We start from the raw sequence: 20,001 nt of genomic DNA, 5'->3' as shown, positions 1-20,001 counted from the left end.
CATTTCAGAATAATATCTGTCCTTTCTCCTCTGAAGACTTTTGTCAATCAGAGCCACACCGAGGCAACACCTAAGCCCCCATTAAACATCTGGAAATAGATTTCACTTTTTTTTTTTTAACCAGAAAAATCTATTTACTGGTACTTGGTATCAAGCCAACAGTTTCACACCTACCAGTAAAATGTACCACTGAACTACACCCAAGCCTGTAGTTGCTGTTTTAAATAATACAAAGTGATTATTAAGTCCTAATGACATACAAGAAAGCGGTCTGATTACATTCTCATTGTGAATTTACTGAGTACTCTTCATTGTCTATGAAGACAATCACTATTTTTATAGATGACAAAGCCGAGGCAGCTTTGTGCCTGGCTCATGACTGTGGCACCCATCAGCTCAGTGTGTGAGCTGAGTCCCAGTGCTTATGACCGGAATGCCATGCTGTGAAGCACTGAGCACCCACGTATCTCAATGAAGCCCTCACGCATAGGTTTGAGCTGCCCATCGATCTGAACACTGTGCCTTCTTACCTTGTTTTTATCTTGCATATCAGCTGGACAGCAATGGCTGCACCACACAAGAAGGAAACATCAGCGTGTTTGAATTAAAGCAAAGGTTTTATAAAGTCCAGCATCTTCAAGTGGACGCGAAGGTTATAGAAGAAGGGACAGGTACGTGAGTAACCTGAGAATATGGAGAAGGAGGCTGTGAAAACTCACACCTGTTCACGTCAACAGTGGTTTTAATGGTGTTGGAAAAGGATGTAAAATACAAATAATTCTTCTCTAACTGGCTTGGGCTTTCAATGATACTGCTAATTTCTTTTTCAGGATTCGAGTTTACTGGATCTAGGAGAACTGAAATTGAAAGAACCACAACCAAACTCATATTCGTGAAAGCAGACTCACACTTTAAATACGGGATTCCATTCCTTGTGAAAGTAAAGTACTTTGGGATTCATAGATGCTTGGGCTGTATTGTGGTTCCTCAACCCAGGCCATTCTGCTCGGTGTTCAACGTGTCTGACCTCACTGCTTGCCAAACAGGAATTTAGCTTGCTGGTAGAGCTTGTACTTCACATGGTCAACTTAAAAAAGTTATCAGGATATCCCAAATCTAAAGCTTATGTAGCAAAATTTATATTTATAACTACTGTCCTTGAAAACCTTAAACCCCAAAGCCCCTGGCTTTCATTGCACACCCAGCTCTACTAAAGTGTTAGATGTTTGTAAAATATTTTTTGCATGCTGTTAGTTGGTGCATCTTTTGAGATCTTTATATAATATTGCAACACGTTTTTCTCTTATACTCTGTGTAGTATCATCATCCCTAGACTACACGTTTCTTCCTTGTTCAACTCAGGTCCGTCTAGTGGATCCCAAAGGAGCCCCCATCCCAAATGAGCAAGTCTTCATCAAACCGCGGGAACTTGGCTACACCAGTGTTACTACCACGGATCAGCATGGCCTGGCAGAGTTCTCCATCAACATCACCAACGTCGACATACATTCCCTCACTATCAAAGTGAGTCAGAAACGGGGGCACGAGACACATGGTGAAGCTTCGGAACAGCTGGGACTCAATAGTGTGCAGCTTAAGGAAGAAGTATTCCCACATCAAGCTGTCTCATTTTAGGACAAAACGCAAATGGTTTCTGATAAGTAATAAGAGTACAAGCAAAGGGCGACAGAAATAAGTGCACACATTATGAATATGTGCTATTTTTTAATTACACATTTAATTAATAAACATGTCTATTAAGATAACCTTTTAATTAGCTAAATTGATTAATGTGTTATTTTAAATTATCATAGAAAAGAACAGGTTTCACTATGGCATCTTCATACATTTTGTTGCTTGATCCTCCTCCCCAGTTACCTCTCCGTCTCCCCACCCCCCACTCACCCGCTTCTGCCCCCAGGCCTCTGCTCTCCATACCCACACCACCTACTTCAAATTTCTACTGTGCTGCTCCTTGATCTTCTTTCTCAGGCTTGGGCCTCATCTCCTTTCTTTCTCATCTTGCTTCTTTTTTCTTTTTCCCCAGACTCTTTTTCTACTGCTTTAGTAATGAAATTTCTCTCTAATTTTTTTGCATGTTTTTAAAAACTTTTCATTGATTCCTTGTGGATTTCACATCAGGCATCCCAACCCCACTCATCTCCCCACCCCCTTGCTACTGCCCTCTGTTCTTGCAACGCCCCCCTCAAAAAAATTTTTAAGTAAAACAAACAACAAACAAACAAAAACAGAAGAAAACATCAAAAAAAAAATCTTGGTGTGGAAGCTGTAGTGTGCCCCCAGTGAGTCACACAGTAAACCCTTAGTCCCTACATCTTATAAGTGTTCATTGCAATGAGTCGTTGGTCTGGTTCAAGGCCTCTGGCTTCTGCTATACTGTCAATACTGGGCCCCAAATCTCCTGGTTTTCCAGTACCTGGCCTCAAAGCCACTGAAGCACATGAAATGTTATGTAGTTTTATAAGTCTAATTTTTAAGACGATTAATGACAAAATGTGTTGTTTCTCCAGGTCTACCACAGGGAGGAAAGTCCTTGTCGTTTGTTCCCTTGCGCAGCAGTCGAATACGCAGAGGCGCACCACGTAGCGCACAGTGTCTACTCCTACAGCTGGAGCTACGTCCACCTGGAGACAGAGGCCGGCAGCGTCTTGCCCTGCAGTCAGACTAAGACAATCCGGGCACATTTTATTCTGAAGGGACCAGTCTTGAGAGTGCTGAGGGAACTCACTTTTTATTACCTGGTGAGTTCTAGCTCCACGCTGAGAAATACAAAGCGTCTTTTCACCTCCTGACCGTGCCTCTCCTCCTGCCATGTAAAATTTCGATGTAAGCTTGGAAAACACTTTTTAATCTCAGGTCATGGCCAAGGGCAGAATTATCCAGACTGGAAAGCACACACACCACACGGAGCCAGGAGAATGTGAGTGAGTCCCACCCAGTAGCACGTCTCCACTGAGTTCCCCACAATATCACCAGAGAGATCTCAGCACTGAACAGCTAAGGATACTCCATGGTGCTTGTGTGTCACGGTAAACACCCTCCACAGCCGGAAGTCCAGGTTCTGCCATCTCAAGTAGGTTATCTCTTCAGGATGGACGAGTCTCAGACCCCTAACGTGGGTCTCATTCAACATGGTGAAATTTCTATTCTGAAGAGGTAACCCCCAAAAATACAAAGTCCTCCAAGATACACCCCAAGTGAGGAATCCATGCATTTACACACAGATTATCACCACCAAGGCAAAAGGTGTTATCTTAGTGTCAACCCCCCCCCCAAAATCTGGAGGGTTCCAGCCTTTGTCTTTAGGCCAGTCAAGATGCACCAGTTTTTATCCATTTGATTCATTTTTATTGTTTTAAATTGTGTGTGTGTGTGTGTGTGTGTATGCACGCTCTTATGAGTAAGTATGTGCAGATCAGTGTGGGTGACCTCAAAGTCAGAGGCATCAGATCCCCTGAAGCTGGAGTTACAGAGAGTTCTGAGCAGCCTGATGTGGGTGCTGGGAATCAAACTTGGGTTCTCTAGAAGAGCATCCAGTGATCTTAAACTTCTGAGATACTCTCCAGTTCTTTGCTTTTATTTTTAAAGATATTTTATTTATTCTTTGAAGGTTACATATATTTATACAATGTATTTTTGATTTATTTATTTCATATTCTCACTGAAGTTTTCCCTCCCTCATCTCCTCCCATTCCCTCCCCCCCTCCCTAAATCCATTCCTCCTCTGTTTCTGTCCAACAGGCCTCACATGGACGTCAGGAAGACATGGCACGTCAAGTTGTGGTAAGACTAAGCACCTCCTTTGTACTAAGTCTGGGCAAGGCGACCCAGAATGAGGAATGGGCTCCCAAAAGTCATCCAAAGCATCAGGGACAGCCCCTGTTCCCATTGTTAGGAGTCCCACAACTAGACCAAGCTACATAATTGTCACATATATGTAGAGGGCCCAGGTCAGTAACACACAGGCTCTCTGGTTATTGGCCCAGACTCTGAGTTCCTATGAGCCAAGTTAATTGATTTTGTGAGTTGTTTTCTTGTGGTGTCCTTGAACCCTCTGACTCCTACAGTTCTTCCTCCTTCTCTTCAGAGAAATTCCCCCGAGCTCAGCCTAATATTTGGTTGTGCGTCTCTGCATCTTTTTCCATCAGTTACTGGATGAAGATTCTCTGGTGACGGTTGGGATAGTCACCAATCTGATGACAGGAAATGGCCAGTTTAGGCTACATATCCACTATTACTAGGAGTCTTAGCTTGGGTCATCCTTATGGATTCCTGGGAGTTTCCCGTGCACCAGGTTTCTACCTGACCCCAAAATGTGCCCCCTTTCCAGTCATCTCTTTCAGTACTCTCCCTCTCCATCCACTCTCCAACACAATCCCTCAAGTTCCCATCACCACCTGCCCCCAGTCCACCATGAGATGGCTTCTATTTCCCCTTTCCAGGGAAATCAATGTGTCCCATCCCCCTTTGAGCCCTCTCTGACCAACTCTAAAATCTATTTATCTATTTAATAAAATATCCAGTTACTTTTTCTACGAACACTAAATAGGAGTCATAATACCCATCTTGAGAAGGTTTATGAATCTGCTCAGATGCACCAGAAGCAATAACAGAGACTTCTAAAATTGCATAATCTTCTCTCAAGAAATGGAAATACAGTGAGCATTTCATTAACTCCAAAGATATGCTTATTATTTCCAAATGTAGCTTGTTCCTCGGAGATCAAGTTGTCATCTAAATTCTTCTTCTTCTGATCTTAATAATAAATGAAACACCAGGCAAGGGTTGTTTCATCCCTTTTCATAACAGGAGTATCTAACAGATGCTGTTTGGGATGTTAGGGGGTAAAAAAAGAGCTTAGTATATGATTAGCTATAAATAAGCACTATAGCCTTCCATGGTAAACATCTTGGTGGGATGCTGTGAGCATCCCACACCCTCCTGAGATCATTAGCATGCGAACAGTTAACCACAGAACAGACCAGATGTGAGACTGTCTTCCACATACAGATGGTCCCCCAGATCCCCGTGTTTAGCTATTTAAGTTTTCCTGACAGTCTTCTGACCCATGCCTGCCTCTTCCCATTCCCCACAGCTCCAGTGAAAGGGGACTTTGCCCTGGAGATCCCTGTGGAGTTGAGCATGGCGCCCGTGGCTAAGATACTCATCTATGCCATCCTGCCTGATGGAGAAATGATTGCAGATTCTGCAAACTTTGACATTGAAAAGTGTCTTCCCAACAAAGTGAGTGACTTATTTCTAAAAATCTCTATTTAAAAAGGAAAACCACCTCTTAAGGATACAGATTTCATAAACTACACCCAGTAGCAGGTGTGCGCCTCAGTGCAAAGATACAGATGGCGCTGGGGTGCCAGATTTTAATTCACAAACCCCCAAATGGCTGGAGGTTGATGAGAAGGAAAGCAAGGAAGTGGGGGCCAAGAGAGGGGAACTGAACACTTTTAGTAGCTTTCCAACTACTTCAAAGTCAGATAACTTAAAATTTTTACTGTATTTTTCTGCATGTGCAATGTGCACGTAAATGCACACATGCGGAGGGAAGAGAACAATTTTTCAATGCCTGTCTCCTTCCACAGGAGTCTAGGAGATCAAATTCAGGACATCAGACTCATGGCAGGTGCCTTTACCCAGTGAGCCATCTCAATGTCACATAGTGTTATGCAAGCCCAGTAATAGAATCCAGGCCTATCAATTGTTAGTGTACTTCCTTTTCTTCCAGTTTTTCATTATAATTTTTTATGCGTGTAATAAAGACATAGGGTCTTGCTATTACTAAGTTTTATGATACGACACTATTAAATCATAGATCCCAACACTCATGTGACAAACCAGGCATGACTGGTGACTCCTATAGCCCCAGTGCTGTGGAGGCCAGAGGCAGGAGAATTGCTGGAACTTGGCAGCTGCCAAGTTTAGCCCAGGTTTATGTCTATAAGGTAGAGAGGGCACCCACATCTTCCTCTGGCCTCTGCCTGGTGCATGGGCACATGCACCTGCACACACGTGTGCATTACACCATACTCACATACATGTGCACACATACCAAAAATGAGCTAGTTGCAAGAATTTCAAGGAGCCAAAATAGTCGTTTATTGCTTTAGAGTTTGACTGACACAACTCCTGTCTTCCTAAATCAATCCCAATGATGTAAAAGGAAGCAAAGAGCCTCGGCTGATCTCCCGACAGTCATGATCTGGCAAGCAGATGTGCACGCAGAGTTAGAGGGTGACTCAAGTGGCAGGCTTCCGGGTTGCTAGAGCAGGAAGCTGGCTAAGCCTGATTTCCCTTCCCACAGGTGGACCTGAGCTTCACTCCAGCCCAAAGTCTTCCCGCCTCACACGCCCATCTGCAGGTCACAGCTTCTCCTCAGTCCCTCTGTGGCCTGAGAGCCGTGGACCAAAGCGTGCTGCTCCTGAGGCCTGAAGCTGAGCTCTCCCCTTCCTTGGTGAGTCCTTATCATCCTCTGTCCAAGAGAGGCCAGAGGTGAGGGTCCAGGTGCTGGTTCTGATAAAACAGTAGTCATTCAGGCTCTAGGACTCTTTAATGTAAAAATACTGCATTTAATGCTAAAGGCATCGCTAAGGGAGCTCTTCATTATAAAACCCCAAAGAACAGCTCCGAAAACTTCAGTCAATAAACTCTAGACAAAGCCTGAAGCAAAGCACTCAGTGGGTTGTAAAGCCTGTGTGTGGCCCAGGTCCTCTGTGTCCTTACTGCTCCTCTCCCACCCCAGGAGTGGCTGCCCCCTAGCACGTTCCAGATGGAGCTTTTCAGAGAGATGCTGTCTGTGGGAGACAAACAAAACCATTTACACAGATGGAATCTTGGGCATCTCAAGAGTTTCCCAAATAAGAAAAATACATAATGCTTTGAAATTTAAAAACACTACAAGGAGGTTCTCAATTTGCTCTGAAAATTCTCAGATGTGCAACTGAAACCATAATCATAGCAAAATTCTTCTTCATATTGAAGTAAGAATGGGCTTTAGTAAGGAAAATTACATATCATGTAATAGTTTAAAAAATTATTGACACTGGCTAATAGCCTATTTCAAAATGTATGTAAGGTGCATACGTAACCTTTAGTCCAGACAACGCTGAGAACTAGCCAGTCTTTGACTAACGCACAAGGTAAACCAGCATTTACTTTCATTTTAATGGCGGAATTTTATGGCGCACATGCAGAAAACAGCTGAGGAAGGAACATGACTAAAATGCTTTCCTGTTAGAGTCTGACTTTCTCCCAAATCTATTAAATAAAAGATTTCTTGAGGAATTGCTTTAGCTGACAAATACTGGCAATTAGTTTTAAAAAAAATAAAACAAGCAAGCAAACAAACAAAAGCATGCATGGCTTCCCAAGGGGAGTCAACAAAGTCTGACACATCACTTTGAGGCAGGACCAAGGCCCTCCACCCTGTATCTAGACTGAGTAAGGTATCCCTCCACAGGGAAAGGACTCCAAAAAGCCAGTCAAAGCACTAGGGATAAATCCTGGTCCCTCTGTCAGTGGTCTCACAGACTGTCCAAGCCACAAAGTTGTCACCCACATTCAATGGCCTAGTTTGGTCCCGTGCCGGTTTGCCCGCTATCAGTTTGGAGTCAGTGAGCTCCCACTAGCCCAGGTTAGGTGTTTCTGTGGTTAATCCCTTCATGGTCTTGACCTTTTTGCTCTTATTATTGCTCCTCCCTCCCTTGGGCTGGTCTCCACCCTGAGCTATCCAAGCTTTAGCTGTTCATTCTTTCAATGATTACAGCTAGTTCTTTTTTTTTTAAACATTTATTTATTATGTATACAATATTCTGTCTGTGTGTATGTCTGCAGACCAGAAGAGGGCACCAGACCTCATTACAGATGGTTGTGAGCCACCATGTGGTTGCTGGGAATTGAACTCAGGGCCTTTGGAAGAGCAGGCAATGCTCTTAACCTCTGAGCCATCTCTCCAGCCCTACAGCTAGTTCTTAAATATTTTATTTCACATCTCTGTTAGTCTTTGAAAGTCTTGGCCTTGCTTCATCTTTAGCAGTATCTGTTTATTCTTCTTACTATAAAGCAGCATGATAAAACTGATTAGGCAGACCCCTTCTATCTCCATCTTGCCTCCAGAACTATATGATTACTGTGTCAAATCCTTAGAAAGTCTGCATTTCTATCACCAAAAATTATGGCTCGTTATTAAGTCAGACGGTGCGCTGTGGCCATATTTCCTCTCATTTGTACATCCCAACATTTAATCATTCCTTTTCATGTTTGCTTTAGGGTCATCCTCCCCCTCACTGGGTTTCAGTTCTCTGGCAATTCTTCTGTGGTCCCCACTGGAGCTCTCTGTCACCTTGCTGCTCTCTTCCTGGGTGACTTCTGTAACACAAGTGCTCACCCCTATCCGGGGGCGTGCCTTCAAAATCCCCTGTATTTGGTTCACTGTTTTCTACCTTGCTATGATTTACTTTCGGGTCTCTGACTCCCTTGAGCATTAAGCATGTGGTGGGACTGTTCTGAGAAGAGGGAATCCGAGATGAACTTCTTTTGCAGCTCTGAGAATCTATACTTACAGTAATAATTAATACTTTGAAATGGGGCAAAACGTCAGCTAAGAAATCACATTCCCTGAGAACTCGGGGGACATTGGGCCTCTGGATTTATATCTTCCTAAGTTAGTGCTAAAATGCACAAAGCCATTAATTCTGCATCTTTTATTTTATTTATTTTCTCTCTGTAATCTTTTAAGATCTTTTATTTGTTTGTATCTGATCTCCAGAATATTCACTGGCATGTGAGAGTGTGGTTCTCACTGTGTCCTGGTGAGCCTGTGGGTCTTTTCTGACAGTACTGTTTTAAATGCATGAGATAAAACATCTAAGAAGACAAGAAATGACGGTCTCAAGAAATATGCCCTCTATGAAATAACAGTCCACATAAGCCACAATATCAATATAAATCATCATCGAACAAGTTAAAGCGTGGAAGTGGAGATGCCGTGAACACTCCTGCTTTACTGTGGATGGCCTTAACTCACATCCTCCCACACACTGACTGGCAGTGAACTCCCGAGCCCACATTCAGCCGGGGCCTCTGAACTTAGAAAATATGAGTTCCCTACTCGGAGGCTGAAGACTCCTGAGTACCGGTTGTGCAATTATTGCCGGGATCTGTCACTTGGATCAAGCTGGCCATCTTTTTTAAATATCCACTCGAGTCCTGATGAATGGTGATGCAGACAGCTCTTCAAACTACCTGGCTGAACTGAATATAATGTGAAAACATCTCTCATCTTGCATCTGGTCAAAAGTCATAATCTTGCTAGTAGGTGTGTGCACGTGTGTGGCTGTTTAATTGATTCACAAGTCAGGCAATTTCTGTTAAATGCCTAAGAAAATAAGATATGAACATATTTTATTATTCATGCACATATATCCAGACTCTAAATTCTCAGTCCCTTAAGATCATAGTGACCCCAAGTTTAAAACCTGGAAGGACAGATTAATTTGCTTCTCCTCTAAGATTTTGTTTCAATTCTTATCAATTTCTGTCATTCTATTGTTCTTTTTAGACAGATGGTGGGTGTCTTAAGTAAATCATCTAACATTGTCTTTTACCCCGGTTATCCTTGGGTTTTTCTATTTTCTGAGCAATTTCCTTTAGATGTACCTTTCATATTTTTAAATATTTTGTTGCAAATTAGCTTTATATCCAAACCTATTTTTCCCTGCTCTAGATTTTAAATAGTCTTGAGTTTGCTGCATGGATGCAACGCATCCTTTCTTGGTGAGAATTTGATAGTTTTTGTTTATTTCTTCCTTTCTTTTTACTTTGGAGGCTTTTGTTTTATTATTTGGTTTCTAATTACTATTCTTTCCTCAACTCTCTTATCTCTGCTCATACTGGTTTCTGTCATTAACACTGGAAATCTGCAGAAGAATTGAAAGTGTGTTCATAGGGAACTAAAGCTAGTCCTGTGGTCCGGGCTTGGGTGACCCTGTCTGTCACATGACTGGCTGTGCTGCTACTTTATAAGCAAACCAGTCTGTTCTTTCAAAGGGAGCCGCCAAAGACAAAAGTCATGAAAGAAAAGTTCATGTCTCAGAGACACAGGTTCGGAGCACACTGGGTTGGCAAGCCCTTGTCTCCTGTCTTCTTCACACACATTCACCTAGCCTTGACTTCTCCCATCGTCCACTGCCCAGGCTGGGTCCGGCAAAGTCTGACAAACTTGTTTGTATGTCCCCAGCATCTTCTATGGCTGCAAATGAATAATACGCTTCCATATGTCCCCAGCATCTCCTATGGCTGCTAACGTGTGATGCACTTCCATTTGGACACATCACCTGCAGTCCCTCTGCCTCTTTTTTAAAAAAAGATTTATTTATTTATTATGTATACAGTGTTCTGCTTCCATGTCAGAAAAGGGCACCAGCTCTTGTTATAGATGGTTGTGAGCCACCATGTGATTGCTAGGAACTGAACTCAGGACCTCTGGAAGAGCAGCCAGTACTCCTAACCTCTAAGCCATCTCTCCAGCCCCCTGGACCTCTTTCTAATCCTGTGAAGTGCCGTTTGAAGGCTTGAATGCATCCTTCTGTCAAAGATGGAGGTGGCTTGGGTTTGTTTTATTTTGAAATTTTTTCCTCTGAATTTTAGGAAAAAAATATGTAGTAAATTCTTCATTAAGATCTCTTCAGGCTGTTTACATATTGACTAACTTAACTTCTGTTTTATTTGTTTGTTTTTTATAGTATTCCAGTAGACTGAAAAATACAACCTTGGTATTTTATATGTATTGAATGGTTGAAGTAGTATAAACATATTTCTCAATGTTTAATGTCTTATATTAATATGTTAAAATTATATCATTCTCAAATATAATATGCAGAATTTATGTTCATACCTCTTTTTTTAATATGTGGAGTATTTTCGTCTTTTCCTAAATACTGTGAGCACCTTCAGAATTAAAGCACTCTTTAATAGAAAATATTTAGAAAGCCTCGCTTAGGGATCATCGAATATTCTAGAAGTGATTTGCAGTGATCATACTGATTCTTTTCTCTTTGTGAGTATCTTCCAAGAAAGCCCAAGAAAGAGGCTCCCTTGTTTCTTACAGATATACAGTCTGCCAGAGATGATGTTAATCAACCGCCCTCAAACTTTGGATCAGCTACTTGATGAACCATGTGTGTGGACTAGAGGTGAAAAGGTTAATCATAGCATTGTATACTTAAACGGACAGGAGAAGGGTGTCTACAAATTCGTGGAGGTAAGCAGTATTACGCACTCATGTGCTGAGCTATGATTTTTAGCTTTAATGAAGAGCTAAACTAGTAAAGAATTGCTATGGTTCTTGGATTCAATACAAGCATTGCAAAAATTGCATTTTGGAAAGTGTCCAGTCTAGGCACAGAGTGAATAAGTGGCATTTAAAAAAAAAATCTGGATTTTTTAAATAAGCTGCCACTAGGTAGCTCTGTCTGTCCTGACACTCACTCTATAGACCAGGCTGGCCTCAGACTCACAGAGTTCTGTAACGAGTCTTTCTCTGTCCTACAAGCCAGTCCCCAAATAAAGACACAGAGACTTATTATTATGAATGTTCAGTTTTAACTTTGGCTTGTCCCACTAGCTCTTACAACTTAATTTAACCTGATTCTATTTATCTACATTTGCCTTAGACTTTTTTTTTGAACATTTCTTTCTTTTTGTATGTTCTGCTTTTCTGCTTCCTCTGTGTCTAACTGGCTGGCCCCTGGCATCTCTTTCTCTTTTTTCTCCCTCCCCACAACTATGTTCCTCTTCCTACTTTCTCTCCCTGCCTGGCTATTGACTAGTTAGCTTTTTATTAAACTAATCACAGTGACATATCTTTACATAATCTAATCAAATATCTCTCAGCAGAGAGCTACCTGCATCTCCATCCCAAGTTGATGTGGGATTCCCCTCCGTATGCTTATATGGATACGTTTTATTGCCATTGGTTAATAAAGAAGCCACTTTGGCCTATAGCAGGGAAGAATATAGCAAAGCAGAAAATCTGAGCAGAAGGTAGAGTCAGGCAGATACCATGTAAGCACCAAAGGAATAACATGCCAGCACCTGTAAGCCACAGCCTAGTGGCAATATACAGATTAATAAAAATGGGTTACTTTAAGATACAAGAGCTAGCTAGGAATATGCCTAAGCCATTGGCCAAACAGTACAGCAATTAATATAGTTTTTATGTGATTATTTGCGTCTGGGTGGCTGAGAAAAGAATGTGCAGTCTCTGTTTACACCAAGTGCTAGGATTAAAAGCATGCACCACTGTACATGGCTGTGAATGACTTTTTAAAATAACAGGGCATGGTATCAGACAGAAGGTCAGAACATATGCCTCACTATGAATTCTGTGTTCCTCACCACACTCTCTAAGGAGTATGAAGAAAAAAAAACACAATTTGAGGGGCTGGAGAGATGGCTCAGTGGTTAAGAGCATTGCCTGCTCTTGCAAAGGTCCTGAGTTCAATTCCTGGCAACCACATGGTGGCTCACAACCATCTGTAATGGAGTTTGGTGCCCTCTTCTAGCCTGCAGACATACACACAGACAGAATATTGTGTCCATAATGAATAAATAAATAAATATTTAAAAAAAGGAAAAAAACACAATTTGAATAGAAATTAACCTGTATCTGAATTAGTTACTATAATTTTTATACACATAGAGTGTTTTCAGAATTTTGAGATATTTTATGTGATTAATAATGTTCTTTCCAGGACATAGGCTTACAGGCATTCACCAACTTGAAGATCAAACCTCGTACATTATGTTTTGAGCATAAACATTTTCGTCTGTTGGCAGCAGGTAAAATAACAAGTCGGCATGTATTTTCAGAATAAAATAAATGTGAATTATTTATCAAAGATGATAAAATTATAGAGCATTATAGTATCCAAATAAGAGAGAAAGAAGCCAAACTTACCTGTGCAAAATGTGCCCAAATGTATGCTGATGCTAGGGGGAAGTTAAAAATCGGGGTTCTTCCTTCCTTGTTAAAGAGACAGATAAGATGAGATGCAATAGTTACTGTAATAGAGAATCGTTATGTGAAGTGTGAAGAACTTTTGTAGACATTTCATGAGAGGCGAAGAGAATTTCTTAAGTATTGCGGATGAAGAGGAGAAGGAAAAGACCAGGCACTGCAGACAGGGGTGAAGACAGCAAAACCAAAGCATATAAGCCACAAGGTGCGCACTCCCCTGTCTTCAACCAAGGCTAGCCATTATAAACCCTTCCCCTCCCTCTCCTGTGCGTCACCTCCAGAGTGGCGGTACCGGCTTTGCATTCCCAGCATCAGCCAATGAGTTTCCCCGTTTCCCTACGTCCTCTCCGGTGTCATTTGTTCAGTTGGCTAGTCTGACTGGGGTGAGATGAAATCTCCACGATGTTTTAATTCAGTTTCCTTAATGGCTAGCATGATGAGCGTTATCAAAGCTATTTCTTGGCCATTTTTATTTCTTTTGAAAACTGTGTTTAGATCCACAGTCCATTTTAAAATCGGGCTGTCTGTGTCAGATGTGAAGCTCCCACTCCGTGGGCTTCCGCTTCACTCGGCTGATGGTTTCCTTCGCTGTGCAGAAACGTTTTAGCTTTGTAAGGTCCCGTTCGTCAGTTATTGACCTTACCTTCTAATTGATGGATGCTCTGTGAAAGTCCCCTTCCTGCACTTCTGTTTCACAGGGTTACTGCTCACGTTTCTTCTTTAGCAACTTCGGATTTCATGTTGAGGTCCTTGATACATTTGGAGTTAATATTTGTGCCGGGTCATTGACATAGATCTATTTTCTTTCTTCTATATGTGAGCGTCCAGTTTTCACAGCATCGTGGTTAAAAATGCTGCCTTCCCTCTGTGTGTGTTTTGGCATCTATGTCAACTATCAGATGGCTGTAATTACACCAACTTATGTTTGGATCTTGTATTCTTTTCCATTAATCTGCATGTCTATTTTTGTGATAAAATAAAATTGTAGAGCATGTATAGTATCCAAAACCAGTACCATGCTGGTTTTATTACTATACCTCTGCAATATAACTTGAAATCTTGAATCCCCATCATCATTATTATTTATATTCTAAATACTAATTTTTTTACATGTGTATTAACATAAATTAAAAATAATTCTGACTGGACAGTATTAATTTTCCTCATGCTGATTCAAAAAGAAATTGAAATATCATTATAAGTTTCTAAAAGTAACAGGACCTAAGACACTGTGACTACTCTAGACACTGGATAATTTGGGCAACTCCCTGGAGATGTTTAAAGTAATGAGTGAAGAACTTAGATACCAGAAATCATGAAGTAATCAAAGGCAAATAGAAAGACAGGTTAGAGGTTGTAACCATCACAGAGAAGGACCTGTAGAAATGAAGCTATCTGTGTGTATATTTATTTTAAAATGAGAGTTTCAATGCTGAGATTCCTTTGGGAAATATTTAGGTAAAGTCTTAACTGAATCTGTATGTATACTTGTTCCTAGAAAAAGCAGAGCACATACCCTCTGTCCCTACCTTTAACCCTTTCATTTCTTGCCAGTGTAAACCCAAGCCAATGCTATGTTTCTTGAATAATAAACTTTCTTTGCATCGCCAATTTACCCCCCCCACCCCCTCACACACACACAACCTTGATACGGACTTTTCCATTGTGTATATTTCTTTTTTTGTTGTTTTGTTCTGTTTTTTTTTTTTTCGAGACAGGGTTTCACTGCAGCTTTGGAGCCTGTCCTGGAACTAGCTCTTGTAGACCAGACTGACCTTGAACTCACAGAGATCAGCCTGCCTCTGCCTCCCGAGTACTGGGGTTAAAGGCACGTGCCATCATCACCCAGCTCCATTGTGTTTATTTCTGATCCAAGAGTTTGTACCTATACCACCCTCAGTTTGTATATAAATCAAAACCTATTAAAATAATGGGTTAATCCTACAGATCTAGGATCTAGAGGGAAAAAAAGCATCCCAAAAAAGTCTCTGTTGATAATGTGGCTATCTGGTCTGAAGGGATTCTCATTCTAGCCATGGGATCTGTTGCCTGGGAGTTTGTATTTATGGCTCTTTGTTGCTCCTAGGGGGAACATTATATTTGTAAGCATTCCCTGGCTATCCAACCCAAGAAAATATGCACTGCGCTTCCTTCCAACTCCAACTGCACTAGGATGTTTTCTCCAAGATTTCAGAGTTTCCACTTTTGACAAAGATGTTGCCCAGCCTCCACCAAAATGAGTGGTTCCATGTATCATGTCCAGAGTTGTTACAGTAGCATGTAGCAGTCAAGACGAAACTGAAAACTAAGCTATGTTTACCTTGCACACTGTCCCACTGTCCCCCACTGTCCCCCACTGTCCCCCACTGTACCCCACTGTACCCCACTGTACTCAGTACTTTGTTCATCTTCTCCATTGTAACTTCATAGCGCCTCTTGCCATGTATAAGAGTATGGCTGTCCCAAGAAAACCCAAGCATAAGGCAAAACTTAAAAATCCACCTCGTGAGGATCCACCTCGCAAAGATCCACCTCGCAAAGATCCACCTCGTGAAGATCCACTTACCGAGACCATTCGAAAATACTTTCCTGAAACCTGGATCTGGGATTTAGTCACAGTAAAGTAAGTGATTTCCATTTGTAGGATTTGGATTGGGCATAAAAAAAAATATTTCTTTATTTTCTAGTATTTCCCTAAATAATCTCATTCATAAACAAAGGAAATCACTAATTTAGAAGATCATAGCATATCAACCCATCAATTATAAAATATATGTATTTCCATCACTCCCAAAAAATCACATAAAAATTATCATGTACCTTTCTGATCCTTAAAACCATTCAGGAACATACTGAGTAGTAAGTAAGGCAGTCCTACATGGAGTAGACTACTAGACGGCTATGTGGAGACGACCACATAGGTCATAAAATTGTTATATGGTATTTTGGAGATGGGTGTTCAGAGACAACTTTGAATCTGTGTTCAAATTTCCACTAACATCCAGACTTTGAGGTGTCAGGAAGCCAATAGTTGAGCTGGGAAACAAGACTACAGAAAGATTTCATTTCTCCATGTGGAGTCCCTGTTCAGGCTGTGCTCTTCCCATTATTCCTTTGAAGGACTCAAAGAGGTGGCTTTGGTTCACACTCACTGGTGATGGCGTTAGGTCACACTCGTTGGGCGCCATCTCAGAAAGAACTAATTCACACGCTCACTTTCTGAGTTTCACACTCTCACCCTCCCAGCTCATCAGGAACAGCTGACCTGGAAGTGACCGTCCCTGACACCATCACTGAGTGGAAGGCCGGAGCCCTCTGCCTGTCCAATGACACTGGACTTGGCCTCTCTCCTGTGGTGTCTTTCCAAGCCTTCCAGCCCTTCTTCGTGGAGGTCACAATGCCCTACTCTGTGGTCCGCGGAGAAGCCTTCATGCTCAAGGCCACCGTGCTGAACTACCTCCAAAAGTGCATCCGGGTGAAGACCTTTCCAAATTAAGTATGACCAGAGAGAAAGAGGGAAATGAGTGTGTGCAAGTTTTAACTAAGAATTAAATGGAAAGAAGAAATAAAGAGAGGAAGAGATTGTATTAGACCCATCAGCACCGATTCCTAATACTTAAAAAATTCTCAGACTCTAGTTACGAATATACAGCAAAGAGTTGTTTAACAATATGGACACCACATAAAGTGTATTAGGTGATTTGGACACTACGTACATACAGACTGACAGACACAGTCTGACAGACTGACACTGGATATTCCATGTGGCTTCTGGATACAATCAAAAGATATGGTCCACATAGTTATAGTAGGCTGTTGTCAGGATAAAATGGCGTATTGTTCTACAGCGGATATTTTCACTAGAGCTAGATGTGTACTTTAATATCGTAGTTAAAAATCTAGTACAGTAAATATATATTTGCCCTCAAAACAAATATGAATAGAGAAATATATAATTATCTCTCTAATTATTTGTGTAGATAATGCATAGATGATAGCTAAATAAAACTCAACACGTATGTGCATCTGAAATCTATGCAAGCTTTCTGTGTCAGCCTATGTGACATTTTAGGCACGTGTGTTCCATTCTCACGCTCCACAGCCTTCCACCTACATCCACCCACACATAATGCGTTGTCCCTCTATGGTGACATCTTTGCTCTTTCTTTGCCCGTGTGGGCCCACAGGTGGGCGTGCTGCTGGAAGACTCCCCTGATTTCACAGCTGTCCCAGTGGCAAAAGATCAAGATTCTCACTGCCTCTGTGCCAATGGGAGGCACACCACTTCCTGGTTGGTAACTCCCAAATCATTAGGTGAGTAAGAACTCCGTAAGGGGACTCCATGCAGAAATGGTGAACGCAGGAAAGGTTCTTAAGTTTCTTTCTTCTCACGGGGCCCCCAAGCTCACCACCTTCTTAAATACAGAACAAGCCCTCGACCTTCTCATAGCCCTGAGGATGCTTTGCAGCTCTTGGGGTTTGGAAGGTGCCAAGTTCCGGGCACAACTGAGCTCAGCTCTGTGTGTGTTTCAGGGAATGTGAACTTCTCCGTGACTGCGGAAGCGCAACAGTCCCCAGAGCCTTGTGGTTCCGAGGGGGCCACAGTTCCTGAAACTGGGAGAAAGGACACGGTTGTCAAAGTCTTAATAGTTGAGGTGAGTATTGTCCCTTGACTGGCGGTGTGCTGAGACTGGAGCAATGTTGACTGTGTTTATATGAAAAATGAAAGGCAATAGCACGTGATCTTGAGATAGCTCATAGCAAGCGGCCAGCTCACGCTTTCAGATCACCGGGTTCTGCCTTCCTCCCCCTCCTACTCCCTTGACTGGAGCTCAGAGGGGATGGGTTATCTTCCTAAGCTCCACCTCTTTCTCTGCTCCTATTATGCCATCCCTTTTGTCTTTATTATCGTTCCTTATTACCTTCATTTTAACCCGGCATGCCCACATCCTCAAATGTTTATGCCATTCCTGATATGGTGGAAAATTAGACCATCTAATTTCAGCACTAGCCCCGAAAGTAAAGAAGTTGTTCACACACTCGCACATATGCGCATGCACACACACACAGCAATGTCTCCAGCATCTTTGTGTTTACACACTCAGTAATTCTCATGTCTGAACTTTCTATCTTTTTGTCCAAGCCCGAAGGAATTAAGAAAGAACATACCTTCAATTCACTGCTCTGTGCATCAGGTGAGAATCCTTCAAAACAGCAATAAGATAATAGCTTATATTGTCTACTTACATCTCTTGAAATATTCCTATAAGAAAACCAGGATAGTTGAGTAGCTTGGTATATTTGTGGGGCCCCTAGCAGAGGGATCAGGACCTATCCATGGCACATGAGCTGCATTTTTGGAAGTTCCCCCATGCTGGGATGCCTCACGCAGTCTTGATGCCAGGGGAGGAACTTGGCCCTGCCTCAACTTGACATGCCATGCTTTGTTGACTACCATGAGAGGCCTGCCCCTTTATGAACAGATGGAGGGTGAGTGGGAGGTGGGGAAGGAATGGGAAGAGAGGAAGGATGGGAAACTGTGGCTGGTATGTAAAATAAACAATAATAATAATAATAATAATAATAATAATGAAAACTAGGATGCTGTATACCTTATAACCACTAAAAAATAACCAAATTCAGGTGTGCTTGAGAGATGGCTCAGAGGTTAAGAGCACTGACTGCTCTTCCAGAGGTCCTGAGTTCAATTCCCAGCAACCACATGGTGGCTCACAGCCGCCTATAATAAGATCTGGTGCCCTCTTCTGGCATACATGGAAGGAATGTTGTATACATAATTAATAAATAAATAAATAAATAAATCTAAAAAAAAAACTCAGTCACATAAATTATCAAGATCTTTACTTACCTGATGCAGCTGTCAGGAGTGTGGTCATAGTTCTGCCAGGGGCTTCAGAGTTCACTTTAGCCCCTTTCTTTGGAACACAGAACACTCTCATCCAGTCCATCTCAATACTTAGAAAGCTATAGCTAGGGAATAGCTAAGAAGAGGTCATAATCAAAAATTTCCTAATAAAAATAAAAATGCATAAAATATCTTGGGAAGGACCATATTTGTATTATATTAGATCATAAATAAAAATAATTATTTTTATATCTGAATAAATTCCATACATTAGCCTAGCTAAATCATGATGTGTAGTAAACACTAAACATAATATTTTTCTCTAGTGATTGTGTTTATGGCTTGTTCTTGCATCTGTGCTCCTCACTGGGCATATTATTGCAAAGAAATACAGTAATGTATCTCACAAGGGAAGCTCTCTGTTTCCTACGAGGGACCAGCATGAAGGCAGAGGCTGCCCACTCACAACAATGACTACTCTGCCAGCACTTGCACTATTGAGTGGTGTAGTGCTTCCTCAAAATATGTCTATCAAAAGAATAAATAAATTGGAATAATAGTTTTAATTTAATGTAAAATCATTATTATATGAAAGTTAGCAAAAGAGATGAAATAGAGCAAACGCCTATGTAAAGGGGATGCCTTCATGTGAGAGCTACTAATAGTGTGTAGAGGAGACTCGTCACACAGTGCTAACCCCCTTTAAAAGTTTCCATGAAAGGACATATGTGAAGGACCTCACTGGAGACTGATTTTTGTCTTTAAGCCAAGGACATGATAAGAAAAACTCTATTCTTCCCATTGGTCTATTCCGCTTCTCCTGATCTTTATTTATTACAAGGTAACCTGGCCGTCACCCCTGCCATAGAGAAGCCCTCCAGGGCAGCAGCATGGGAGTGACCAGTGAAACTGCCCAAGGCAGCTCAGGGGGACCCAGGAAAAACAAGACAGCTCAGAGTTAGTTCATCCACTCTCTCATGCTGGCACACTGGGTTTTTATCCATACCCTGCCTTATTTCAGGTTTCCATAGCTGCCATAAAACACCATGACCAAAAGCGACTCGGGGAGGAGTGGTTTATTCCA

At 41.7% G+C, this 20,001-nt stretch overlaps 1 protein-coding gene across 1 annotated transcript in view; it reads left to right on the top strand.

Moving 5' to 3' along the window:
• LOC126514904 (murinoglobulin-1-like) overlaps positions 1–20,001 on the top strand; it is a 49,409-nt gene that overhangs the window by 17,064 nt on the left and 12,344 nt on the right. Inside the window, exons 9-23 of the mRNA XM_050164133.1 lie at positions 554–671; positions 831–940; positions 1,363–1,524; positions 2,532–2,762; positions 2,878–2,941; positions 3,763–3,804; positions 5,117–5,265; positions 6,338–6,487; positions 11,141–11,293; positions 12,786–12,873; positions 15,482–15,674; positions 16,298–16,526; positions 17,239–17,365; positions 17,585–17,706; positions 18,195–18,246. Of these exons, the coding sequence (XP_050020090.1) occupies positions 554–671; positions 831–940; positions 1,363–1,524; positions 2,532–2,762; positions 2,878–2,941; positions 3,763–3,804; positions 5,117–5,265; positions 6,338–6,487; positions 11,141–11,293; positions 12,786–12,873; positions 15,482–15,674; positions 16,298–16,526; positions 17,239–17,365; positions 17,585–17,706; positions 18,195–18,246 (1,990 nt within the window). The remainder of the gene's footprint in view (positions 1–553; positions 672–830; positions 941–1,362; positions 1,525–2,531; positions 2,763–2,877; positions 2,942–3,762; positions 3,805–5,116; positions 5,266–6,337; positions 6,488–11,140; positions 11,294–12,785; positions 12,874–15,481; positions 15,675–16,297; positions 16,527–17,238; positions 17,366–17,584; positions 17,707–18,194; positions 18,247–20,001) is intronic.

The sequence above is a fragment of the Alexandromys fortis genome, unplaced genomic scaffold (genome assembly GCF_014885135.2).
Source record: "Alexandromys fortis isolate MF-2015 unplaced genomic scaffold, M_Fortis_MF-2015_v1.1 scaffold_150, whole genome shotgun sequence".
Classification (NCBI taxonomy): Eukaryota; Metazoa; Chordata; class Mammalia; order Rodentia; family Cricetidae; genus Alexandromys; species Alexandromys fortis.
This window is presented reverse-complemented; position numbering and strand designations above follow the sequence as displayed.